Genomic DNA, 13348 nt, shown 5'->3' on the forward strand with positions numbered 1-13348 from the left:
TGAAAAAGAAATGCGAAGGTCTGATAACAGAAAAGGTTTAAGTTAGACTGCTGTAGTCTGTCGTGTAAAGTTGAGTGTTTGAAGTATTTCTGTTGTTTTTGTGACTTGGAAGAACGGCTTATTGTTGTGAGGTGAAAGGGATATTGATATAATATTTATCTATCTTCACGTCGCAACAACGCAACAACGAGAACGACAACTACAACCTCATTGAAACAAACTTTCTCACAAGTTATTTGTCACGTCAGGAAAAGACTTTATCAAAAATTATGATTATTCAAGTACATAGCTATGTCAACAAAATAGATTAGCCCCATACATTTTATGTATTTTCAAAACAAGTGTAGCACAGCGCACAACTCTTCAGAAACCGTTCTCTATTTGGTTTAATTTTTAAGTTTTTCAAATTTCATTAAAAAGTAAAACTGGTTACTATTGCATTTTTTCACTTGTGATAGCTTGATGTATGAAGCTTTTCGTTTATAAACAAATGTAGTAGTCTATTGTCAAACAAATAACTTTGGGCTGAAACGATTTTGTTGATTTAAGAGACAGTTGATGAGAGAAATATATTTGTATAAATATTCAATTTTTAAAGAGCATATTGTTGGCACTTTCAAATTTGCTAAAAAAATAATAGCAAACTAAATTGATTTGTAATTTTGAAAACGAAGAATTTGGTAGACTGTGTAATGTGTATTTAATGTGGATACCGATGATTGAAACTTATCACAGATCATTGAGTGAAAGTTAATCTCTGATGAGAGGGCATCAACAGGATTAAGAAAATCTAAGTTTGAATGTTTGTAGATTCATTTTCGAATATGTTAAAAGTTAAAACACTCTTGTAAAAAATGCAACGACAAAAAGTGACTTCAGATTGGACTTGATTAAAAAAGGAAAGACGTTTTTGCAATAAAATTTTCTTTTGAATCGCAAATTATTGCATTTTATTACAAAACAATGAAAAGCAGATCATCAGCTAGTCCACACTTAGGCTGCAAAAAATAGCTTGCTCCTTTTATTTTGCTCTCCAATAGCTCCAGTAGAATCCAAGTGTGAGGTTATAAGCTTAGCCGTTGTAATTTGTTTAGATAGCTCATCTTAGATAGTTCATCTAATGATATCTTTTTGGATCATTTAACTTCTGTTGAGTGAATGTTCATTTATTTTTTTATTATTATTTGATTTAGTTTTTTGATCTGAGAGCCCGAAGCCTCCTGTGGCCACACTAGACAACCTCTGCAGGTAAATGTTAATACACTTTATTTTCTAGTGTTTCCAAATAGACTGACTATTACAGTATTAATCTTGTAGGTTACAATAAATGCTTTAATTTTCAAAGGTAGGGTAACGTATAGGCTACTATAAGTTAAGAATGAATGTCATACCTTGTGCTTCTCATGAATGGGTTCGAGGCCAAGAGGAAACCAGTTCTGAAGACGAGTACCCATACTCGACTGTTGTGAGCACTGGCTTCGCTGCATTTCAAAGCTATAAAGCTGATTCAACCTTGCATGATACTTGGAGTGGGGCAGAAAGTTCTTCAGTAATGCACATGCCAGCGCCACTGCCAGAAATCAGCGAATTTTTGCGAGAGGAAACAAAAGCAATTGACACTCATTATCTTCAATTTAATGCGGAAAATCTAACCAATGAAAATAAATCATATTTGGGGACAAACGAAAGTAAACATTGCTGCAAAAATAACAAAAATTTGGAAGACTATAGGTGTTATGAAACACTAGTAAGTTGTACAAAGCGCCAAGAACCGGAAAAGGTCAAATTGAAACGGACAGTAAAGGACTGCGATGAGCCTGTGTACTTAACCACTGTAAACAACAAAAGGACTAAATCAGGATACGGAGATCTAAACTCCATAGAACAAAAAGAGTCTTTTAAAGCAAGCCCTGAGAAACACTCTATTCCTGGTTTGGAAAGTATTCGTCGATTTCAAACCCAAGAAAACGAACAAGAACACTTTGAAAAGGGTTTTGAAAACTTAGAAAGAAAATCCCCAAATAGTCAAAATTTAAATGGAAACACTGTAGATAATTTTATTCAATCGCCATTTTTTACTAGCTCAGTGCAAAATGAAATCGTACCCGCGCTATCCTACTGTGAACAGCCACGTTTTCCGAACGATGACCAAGAGACCGTGTGGTCTCAAAACCAATCCACTGTGACTTCTACTTCTGAAAACAGTTTTTCTCCGGACTTTTTTCCAAACGGAAACCCTGCAGTTTCAAACAATCTTTTACTTGGAAATTTCCATGACATTAAACAAGAGGACATTTTCAATTCGTATCTCAACAACAAGCTACCTCCTGGAAACAGCGCTGTTTGGAATAATTTCCATTCTGACGCAGTTAACAACCACACAGTTTCATATGCAAATCAAGGTGAAATTTGTAACTCTCCAAAGTTTCAACATCGTCAACCATTAAGAAGATTTCAACTTATTGGACAAGCAAGTCCAATAGATTTAAAAGAAATTACGTGGCAAGATGCTAAACAACATACTCCCCAGCCGGATTTGGGATTTTTACAGCTTCAGACGTCAAACAGTTTGTTGGATGATATTGATTTATCGGATGTTGATTACTCTTGTATGGAGCATATTGAACGCGAGTACCATAAAGAAGCTGTGAAGGAGATGGAGCTGGCTTGTTCCTTACTAAAGATACCAACTGGTAAGCATGCTTCCTTTATAACTAATAAAAACTCTGATTAAACATTTATCCGTAAGTTGCTATCCACGTACAAGTCGTAACACATCCAAGTAGCCATGGTAAAACTGGTCTGTTCTACTGTAGGCTACGACTAGAGTGGCAAACTTGAAGCACTGCTGGGCCAAATCCATAGCAACCATTTTGGTCTAGGTTACAACTGAAAACATTTTTTGTTCAGTAAACTATGACGAACATACACGCAACAAATGACTACGCAGCCACACCACGGCTAACTAGCCTAAACACTAAAAGAACTTTCAGACCAGAGTGGGATAGTAGGCAACATAGTTTGCAGTTCAATTACATTACAATTACACCATCAAAAATTTTAATTACATTACAATTACATTGCTTTGAAATTTTAAAATTACAATTAGCCTAAGCTACTTCCAAATGTAATTGATTACACGTTTCAATTACACTACAAAAACTAATTGTTTCAATATTTATATTCATCGATGATTTTTGAGAGTTTGATGTTATCAAAAACAAGTAGCCTACAGTAGAAATGCATTAGATAGAAATGATCGTTGCATTGTAGAAATCACCTTTGAACTCGTATTAAAAGTAGGCTACTGATATCATGCATGCAGCTTACCAAATGTAATTGTAATTTGGACCAAATTTTTTTGAATTTCCAATTACAATTACACAACAACAAAAAGGCTAAATTAATGCATAATTTCATGAAAATATGAATGAATTACATTCAATTACAATTGCACCTGGAATCCAACTCTGCTTTAGACAGAGCGCGGATAGCGGGAACCGAAGCGGGATGTTCAGAGGATGAATAAGTTATTTTGCGAATGAGTAGAATTAGGCTACCACAGATAAAAAGTGATGTAATCAAAAGATGTAACTGCAAGGGATGTAGGTATAGATTTGTTTGCTTGATTTCGCATTGGTTGAAATTGTGGGGTTACCAATCAAAAAAATAAAGTTTATTATATACTCTTGCACTACCAATGCTTACGTTTGTAGTCTTCCCCCTGTACGTGAACTATTTTTGTGTAACTCAATAAAGATGTTTAACATGTATGCATATCTGAAGAAAATTAAATGATAAAAATAATAATAACTAAACTTTGTAAACTTGAGAGATATATGAAAATCGTCTAGCTAGCCACAGAGTATTTTAAATCCGGACCGGAGAAGGTTACCTTCTCAACAAAAAATTTTGCTTGGACGAAAATTTATTCGTTTCAGTTTCTTTTCGTGGCAAAGTATGTTTCTAGCATTTTGTTTCGTTTCGTTGCTAAATCAAACCATATTGTTTCGTTGTGAGATTGAAATGAAACCCACGAAAGTCTCTGAGTCCAGGTAGCGCCCAATGCTTGTTAGGTGAAACCAAAGCTGCAGAAAAGGGACGTATAGTCCAGTGACGTAACTTACACATTTTTTTAAGTTAGCGCTTCCTGTTGGAATAATCATCAAAAAGTTAGCCATTACAGGTTTAGCAAAAGCTTATTTCAAAACTGTGTTATTTTTAGATTTTTTTAAGTTAGCCTATACTTAATTCACACAAATGAGGTCAATATCTAACACTATAGGCTACTTTTCATAGTTTTTTGTTTCTCATAAACTTCTAGATTTCGAAATGTGTAACACAAAAGCTATACCACATGTCTCAAGAAAACATTGATTCAGTGTGCCGAAGGGTTCGATACTGCACCATCAAAAAGGCAAAAAAGTGGACCATGACGTTGTGATCGCCCAAAGCATGACAGCTGTTTTTTCACCAAATACCTACATCATCTTCAGTTTCATGCAAGTAAAACTTAACCGGAGATAATGAAACATATACCATGCAGTCGGCTCTTTGTCCACAATCTGGCTTTATGGCTTGTTAAGTAGCTATGGTGGTCATCATCAGTCGTTATCTCCGCCTGCCGCAGATTGCGCATCAACATGGCTTATTCGCTTCCAAGAGTGGCGATTTTGGGCCAACTCGCCCAGTGTCGTCAAGTGGAGTCCGGTCCATGATTGAATGTTGTCTTGCCATCGTTTTGGCTTATTTGCTTCCAAGAGTGGCGATTTTGGGCCAACTCGCCCAGTGTCGTCAAGTGGAGTCCGGTCCATGATTGAATGTTGTCTTGCCATCGTTTTGGTTGTCTGCCACGTTTTCTTTTTCCTTCTACTTTGCCTTCTGTGCAAACTTTGCTGATTCCGAATTGTGATCTTTTAGTGCGATCGTTGGTGGTGATGGTGGTGGTCACACATGGTGGTGGTCAGCGATGGTGGTCAGACATAGTCTATTCCAGGGGTTTCCAAACTTTTTTGGTCTGTGGCCCAAGGTTTTTTGGTTGTGACATCATGCTCTGTCAATTTGTCATTTTTTGTTTGTAGTTTACGACTTTCAGTAAAACTGGTTGCATTAAGTGGGGTGTTCATTTTGTAATTCTTGAGAGGTGTCATGACAGCTTAAATATGACAAATGACATTTGCAGTGTCTAACATTATCCGCGTGACCGGCATCAGCTATTGGCAAAGTTTGTAAATACCAAGCAAAATAAAAAGTAATTAACAACGTTGTTTGTTGCTTTCGCAACAGCCAGGGTATATTTTTGGTATTTGCTTTCTCGTTGCAAGTATGGCCCATTTTATAGCAAAGTAGACGACCATGATTGGATCTTGTGGATACAAAACAGCCTATACTTTAATTATACTGCTTTTTCTACACCTTTAGATGCTGAGCAATGGTCGGAGCATCACGTAGACAAGTGGATAATGTGGACTGTCCACCAATGCAACCTTCCTGTCTTTGACATCTCTTTGTTGAGAATGTCTGGACTTGAGCTGTGCAAGCTCAGCGCAAAAGATATGCTTTCAAGAGTACCAACTTGTGGCGACATACTGCATGCAAGGCTTCGTATTTGGCGATCAGGTTAGATCGTTCTCAAAGTTCATTTTTTTTTTTTTATAACGCAGTAAATTTAAGCTGTTTCAAACAATGATATTTAAAAATATGAAAGGGTGTACCAGCAAACTTCTATAAGATTGGCCCATGATGCATAAGAAGGATCCACAGAGGATACAAACTGATATGCATAAATCAACAAGTGAATAAATAAATAAATAACAGTTAACCTCTCAAGTACATGTAGCTCCACACAGAGTGAGACTTACATGACTTTTGACTCTTTTTTTTTTCTCTTTTTTTGAATCTTAAATACTTATATGTGCCACTAGTATCTAATTTCTTGCATTTTAGATCCATCTCAGATGATTGTTATGTCCTAGCTTAGTGATAAATTTCTGTTTTTTTCTCAAGTTTTTATTTTTAACAAATTCCAGTCATTGCTTAGCACAAGTTTTCTCAAAAAAGTCATATCTTCTAATTGGCAGTAAAATTACGTTTCGCTGGAGTCTGAAATCAAAAATTAAATCAATTCTCATTGGCTTATTACATCACTCTCAGAAACATCGTCTCAAGACAACAGGAAACAAATCCATTTCGTATGGAAAATTGTAAACCTGCAAGATGTAGTGGTATCCATCTTGAACTCTGAGCGTTGCGCAAAGAGAAAAAAAAAGAAAAAAAAAGACAACTTTCACTTTCATTTTACTACGCTGAAGAGATCGGAAAATCGAAACACTGGCCGCTGTCCGTAGTTATCTTTTAATAATGTATTTTTAGATATTATTTTTAAACAAACATAAAAGAGTTAAAATGTCTTTTTAGACATTATTTTTAAACAAATAAAAAAAGAGTCAAAAGTCATGTAAATTTCACTCTGTGTGGAGCTACATGTACTTGAGAGGTTAACTGTTATTTCTTTATTCACTTAATGATATTTTACTTTGTTGTATGTTTTACTTTACTTTGTTTAAAAATAAAAGTAGTAGCGAATAATGTAAGCTAGTGTATAATTTTAAAATTTTGTTTTATTTTGTTCGAAACCACAACTGAAACGTTCAAGTATCTCGGAAATCGGCAAGCGTGCTAAATTTCAAAGTGATCTAGTTTTTGACAGTTTCAAATTGTATAGCCCACGATTAACATCAGGCCTTTATTACAATTTATTTTCAAAAAATATTTTTTAAATTTTCCAGCTGCTAAAATGCGAAATATCTTAGATTCTGCAGAAACAACGTATCACACGTCAAAAGACTCAGTTAAAAATGAAAAAATGGTTGGAAATACCAAATTTTCCTCAGGATTATTAGCCATGGGTAAGTATTGTAGGCAAGTTATTCTTAGATTAGATAACAAAACCAACATGATTGTCAAAAAATACAACTCCAAAGGAATTCTAATCTTAATCCTACCAAACGGTCCGGTCGAGCTCCAACTGGGTAACCTGTATGCTTGCCATAAAATATTTGTGTCTCAAAACGTTAAGGATAGCTTACGTAGAAGCTTGTTTGACTATCTCTATCTTTTTTATCTCATTTTTCAGTTTCAGATTGAAAGCTGTTATAAAGTATTGAGAATTTGTTTTTTTTTCCTTTTCTTTTTTATTGTGTTGTATTAGGTTATTTGATGATAAAGTAAAATATTATTGCTTAGAGATAAACATGAATAATATCTTTCTTCCTATTATATAGGCAAATATTCATTACTGCAGCTATAACAAGGAACAGGTTCAAAGACATAACTTTTCAAAATATCTTCGATTTGACAATTAAACAACTCATAAAAACATGGGTGTAACGGTGAGACAAGCTATATCTCCTCAAAGGTAAAATGGTTCTCGGAAAGAAGCCTGACCAACCTCAAGAAGTTGGTGTAGTGCACGAACGGTTAAAGAACTAGGCTAATGGAACCTTGATATAAGAGTGAAAAAAATGTTACATTTTTCTTAGATGCCTTTTTCTAAAGATTTTCTTCTGATTGGATCGAATGCGGGCTAGACTTAATTTAACCAGGTAGAGATCCTTGCAAAAATAAAGTAAAACGACAGGAAACAAAGCAGAGTTGTTGCAATACCTGTACCCAACCCGGGCAACCCCACTACCTGTTGCAGAGTGTTCAACGGTTGCGAATGACTTCGGGGAAATACGCTAGTACCCTAAACCCGCTCCTTTGCTGAGTGCCAAGCAGGAATAAAATTTAGTGCAATTTTCTAATAGGCCTTGGAAGAATCAAATCCACATCAATCGATGCAGAAGCGAACATTCAAACCATTAGGCCATTGAGCCGGGTTCGCAGGTGGTGTAACAGCCTTTATGATGCGGATGTCAAAATAATGTGAACGGAACTCATTTGAGGAAAACCAAGAAGATTTTTCTCATTGAACTTGCAGTAGACTAATTGTGATAAAGCAACCAGATGTTAACTTGCGTGACATAATCTGTTCAGGTCTCTGTCAAGTAAAAACCGTCAAAGATGGCATGGGTATTGGGTATAACCTTTAACAGAAAAACAAGATCTTACTAAGTACTGGAAAAGTTACTTTAAAAAAACTAATGAAAGTACTGTAAAAAAACTTAAAAATAGTAAGCAAAAGACCAGTTACCAGAAGCACAGTGGTGCAACTGGTGAAAAAAATGCAAGCTCAAATTTGAAGCCTATGAAAAACCAATGACCCAAATAACATCTCATTAATAAGTTTCACTGTTTAACGTTTTGGATGAACTATATCTTCGCTATGCAAACGTTTGATTGATCGATGTAGAACTTTCAACAGATGAGTTGTAAGCACCTACTGTATGTCGACCAGACACTTCTGCCCGTAGTTCCAGTCACCAAAATAGCTTACAGGAGACAGGGCTTGGTGTCTTGCCAAAGGACGAAATCATTTAAGATTGCAAAAATCTATCACCACAATATTGACGATACTGCTGTGCTACCTTGAGGAACTTTTGACGCCGATTTTGCAGGATGCGAATTTCACATCATGTTTGGTTTATTTTGTTAGATTTTGTTGACATGGGACATTTTTGCGGATTTTAAAAGATAATTTAATTGCTAGTAATTGCCTTGGTGCACGCAGTGCCGGTCTTAAGGTATTTCCGGCCCTGTGTGGAATATGCTTTGCGGCCCCAATGACAATGATCCAATTCAGTAGCGTAGCTAGGTATTTTGAAAGTGGAGAGGGGTTTTGACGGCCGGAGGGCGAAACCTGACGACGTGTTTGCCGAAAGCGACACCCAGCGGCGGGGGGCCTGGGGGCACTCCTAGAAAAAATTAAAAAAATACTTTGAATTTGGTGCATTCTGAGAGCATGTTTAACAAAAATTTGGGCATGAATAGTAAATTGCTGGCCCTGTGTGATCGCACGGTTTGCACAGCCCAAAGACCGGTACTGGTGTACGCATTCTCACATACTGTGGGCAGACTACGCCTATGCGTATATTTTACACGCTCAATTCAAGGCAAAAAGTTAATCAATTGACTTTTCAAGGCAATGAAGATATAAACATACCAAAAGAAGATGCTGCAAATTCTCTAATGAAAACAAACCAAACATCAAGCATTCATTTGTGGGTATTCCTCAAAGAGCTGTTGATGAAACCGCAACTTTATGGGCAATTTATTCGTTGGATTGACCAAGAAAAAGGTTTATTTTTTATAAATAGCTAGCATAAACCTTTAATTTTGCATTATGAAATTTCAAAAGTGTATTAAGGGTAGCCTATTATATAGGCCTAATTCGAATTCAATGACTTTTAATACGCTAAAAATATTTAACAAATGCTATGTCATTTTTTGGTTTTATATTGAATTCTATCAAAAATTAACGATACGGCTTTTTCTCAATAGCCTGCTACAGTATAAAAGGTAAATATGGTCTATAATCAGCTTCCGGGAATATAAATATAACTTACAATTACGCCCACCTACCCAATTTATTACACCCTGGGTAGAGGTGAACGGTGTTTAACAACAACCAGTATATGTATGGTGTCGAAACAGGTTAACATTATCAAAATTCAACGCGTTATCCTCTGTGCCATCGTTGAAACTTAACTACAGAATATTGTCTTGTAATTAATAAATCAAATAAATTATTATATACAGTAAAACATTAAAAACCTCAACAATTTGACTAAAAACAGTTTGAACTTCTTTGGCTGTTTTTGTAAGCAGTAGCATTTTTTAATTTTCTAAAACTTGAGCTAATGTGTAATAAAATAATACTTTTATATTTCAGGTGTATTTAAAATAGAAGACTCGGTAGAAGTCGCTAGGCTTTGGGGAGTTCGAAAAAATCGCCCAGCCATGAATTACGACAAACTAAGCCGATCTATTCGCCAGTACTACAAAAAAGGAATCATCAAAAAAACTGCTGTTTCTCAAAGATTGGTCTATCAGTTTGTCAATCCCGCGCTATCAGTGTAGTTGCAATCTGGCCACTTTTTACTATTCAGGCCAGTGAGTGAATTTGCAAGAAATTACCTTTTGCTTGCATTATTCTATATTTATAGATTGTTTCACCTCATGGAAATGGTTAGCTAAGTTCAATTAGTACGTGTCGCCTTACACATTACACAATGCCAAGTTGATATAATTTTAACACGTGAGTTAGGCTACTAGTCTTATAAGATGCCGTTTGCGTGTCTTGCTCAAACTCAAAAGTACCAGTACAAGTAGTTTTGGTGGATGGAAAATTAAAATTGAAGTTTTCCATTTTGTTTTGACCTATATGATTATAAAATATTAAAGTAGTGGTACAGTACTTTTTTTGTTTAATAAATACATTTTAACGTAAAATATCATTGTAAAACACGGCATCTTTGCAAACAGTATTAAGTAACTGCATGCCTATATGATCACTTTGCACTTGTGGTTTACGTGTTTGGAGGTTTTATTTCCGGTTACCGCAAATATTTGTCACTTCGCTTTGGAGTAGAAATAGAACTTACAATTGTGGAAACCAAAGGTAGTTTTGTTTGCGATTTACAGAACAGGTTGGCCATGTAAGCTATTTAATTAGCAAGCTAAGTTGGCTAAGCTAAATATTGAACTGAAAAGATGGAAACTTGATTATTAGTAATCATGTCCGCCAAACCTTAGAACTGAAGTAAGACTGTTAACATGTGTGGTACTACTGGTAGGACCCAGGAAAAGCTAGTGTTGTACATTTGTCTGTGATCTTTTTCTTCTGATTGGATCAATACTTGAAATGCGTCAAGCGGTGAAATGATATCTACAATACCAATACCTACAGCTGGCACAATTTTTCTGTCCCGTCAACTGATGTGGATATTTTGATTGATAGCTCATTTACCCCCCAAAACGAGGAAATTTACCCCCAGGGGTAAATTTACCCCAGTTTAAGAAGTGCTGTTTTAAATCAACATTCAAATTAATTCTATTTGAATAAGCTTAACTGAAGATGATCTAGCTGCTAGCTGATCGAAATCGATTTTTAGCTGTTTATGATTGAACTGACTCGTGTGAAAATAAATTCGTTAGTAGGCTATTACAAGACATGCAACCGAGTTGTTCATATCAAGCATTGTTGTGGGTTTGACACCTGTCAGAAGATACTTCATTTTCTTGAAGATTAAGGAAATCAAGAAAAGGGAGTTGCTATCAATCTGTTTGGTTTCTATTTGGACGCTTTGATTGAGGCTTTTGTGGTAACCGATAAAGGTAGCCCTTTGTAATTCTGACTTTATTTTTTGCAGATTAAATTAAAGTTATAATATTAATATCTTTTAGGGCAGTGGTTCCCAAACTTTTTCAGCTTGTGGCACACTAGGATAATTATAAAACGCTCGCGGCACACTTACGTAAATTTTGAAGCTATTTTCTAGAAATTAAAATGAAAACTGACTTCTTGACGATTTTTCATTTCAAACACTTTATTTCAATGAATTTGTTGGAAAAAATTTAATTCGTATGAGCTCAATACACGTGACTATTATCTTGTAAAATATTTTGGCTCTGTGGTATTCATAGCTCCCGTTATTAGCGATTAATTAGCACGGGGTTAAGATAGCCCGTGACGTACTTTCCGCGTACGAAAACAGCTCGTAGCCTACTGAGATAGGGTTAAGTCGCATATGCATGTCTGCATGCCTTATTTTAAATATCTTACAGTTCTTTTCCAAAAAGATTCGCGGCACACTAGTGTGCCGCGGCACACAGTTTGGGAATCACTGTTTTAGGGTATTATCGATTTATTGCTTTTGCATATTTTTCAGAAACTTCTGATGACCCCCCTTTTAGGGTGAAACAGGCTGTAGCCTACAGATTTTAGAGAATAGTAACTATATTTGATATAAAATATGTTTTATGTGCTGGACAAAAACTGGATTATTATAGAATCCCAGTGATGATGATGGCTTATGAGCGATCTTTCCAGGCTAGATTGGAGGGCAGGAAATCTTCAGCCACTCAGCAGTCTCGTCGTCCAGGACCCTCAGACCATGCGCACCGTGAGGAGGCCGGTGGGTTAGGCAGTGGTGGATGACATGGTCTGCGGTCTGTTCCGTGGCACCACACTCGCATTCTGATGAAGGAGCCAGGCCCCACTTGTGCATGTCCGAACGAAAGCGGCCGACGCCAGTTCGCAGGCGGTTTAGCCTGACCCACGCAAGCCTTGCGAGGGACATCCCTGGTGGGCGGTGATCGGCGTCGGGTATGAAGTCACGGAGCGTGGAGGTGTGATTTTGCCACTCCGTGTTCCACATGTGGTTCATCCAGTGTGCCGCACTTAAACCAAGTTCTTCTGCGTTCTTAAGGAGTTGTTGTGCGGCAGGCACAAAGGGGCGTCTTGATTTCAGCTGCTGCTTTATAGGTGGTGGTCTCTTGAATGTTGCATGGAGGGAATGGCCGGGGTCCAAAGCGCGGCGAGCGAAAGAAATCGTGGCTCCTTTACGGCGTAGCTCAGGGGGTTGGATGCCTGCTAGGATGGGTAGGCAGTCCGTTGGAGTGGGACGCAGGCATCCAGTCACAGTACGCAGTGCGTCGTTGATGGCGGTATCAATCTGGTGGGTGTGAGAACTACGACACCAGACCGGCGCGCAGTACTCAGCGGTGGAATGAACAAGGGTTAGGGTAGCTGTACGAAGAGTTTTAGCACCAGCTCCCCAGCCGGAACCCGCCAATCGCCTCAAAAGTGCGACGCGTGTAAATAGTTTTTTGCGCAGTGACTTCAAGTGCCGGCGGTACGTGAGTGACCTGTCCAGGGTTATGCCAAGGTATGTAGGTTCGGCACAGTAGGGCAGGCGTTCCCAATCAATCTTGATGTTTATCTCACGCTGTGCCTCCCGGTTGTTAAGGTGGAAGGCCGAGGGCAAACAAGAAGGTGGTCCGCTGTTTGGGGCTCGGTGCCACAGATACATACAGCAGGGCCCGTGTCGTAGCCCCACTCCACCATTGCAGACTTAGTACGTCCAACACCGGTTCGGAGTCGATTTAATGTTTTCCACTTTGCCCAAGGAGCGTTTGCTCCTGGGGGGAGGGACTCTGATGGTGGGATCTTCATTTCAGTGTATGATGGGTCGTTTTCGAATTGTTGTTTCCATTGCTTAAGTCTTGTTTCTTCTTTTGTTGAGGTTAGTGGCTGAACGTCTGTTAGGAAGCCCTGTGGGACGTCGTTTTTAAGCCTGCGTAGTCTGCTTCGACGACCGCTACAGGTTGTGAGGGTAAAACTGCGGTTTTGCACAAGTTCCATCATCATATGGACCATGTGTCTGTCAGGGAGCAGACGGAGTAA

The 13348-nt window shown here is 37.6% G+C and overlaps 1 protein-coding gene across 1 annotated transcript; it reads left to right on the plus strand.

Moving 5' to 3' along the window:
• Positions 1-1378: 1378 nt before the first annotated feature.
• LOC145773735 (uncharacterized) lies at positions 1379-10497 on the plus strand. The gene is made up of 5 exons (XM_082584869.1): positions 1379-2693; positions 5422-5619; positions 6789-6908; positions 9083-9238; positions 9833-10497. The coding sequence occupies exons 1-5, from the start codon at positions 1379-1381 to the stop codon at positions 10018-10020; spliced, it is 1977 nt and encodes a 658-aa protein (XP_082440995.1). The 3' UTR covers positions 10021-10497.
• Positions 10498-13348: the final 2851 nt, after the last annotated feature.

The sequence above is a fragment of the Aplidium turbinatum genome, chromosome 7 (assembly GCF_918807975.1).
Source record: "Aplidium turbinatum chromosome 7, kaAplTurb1.1, whole genome shotgun sequence".
Classification (NCBI taxonomy): domain Eukaryota; kingdom Metazoa; phylum Chordata; class Ascidiacea; order Aplousobranchia; family Polyclinidae; genus Aplidium; species Aplidium turbinatum.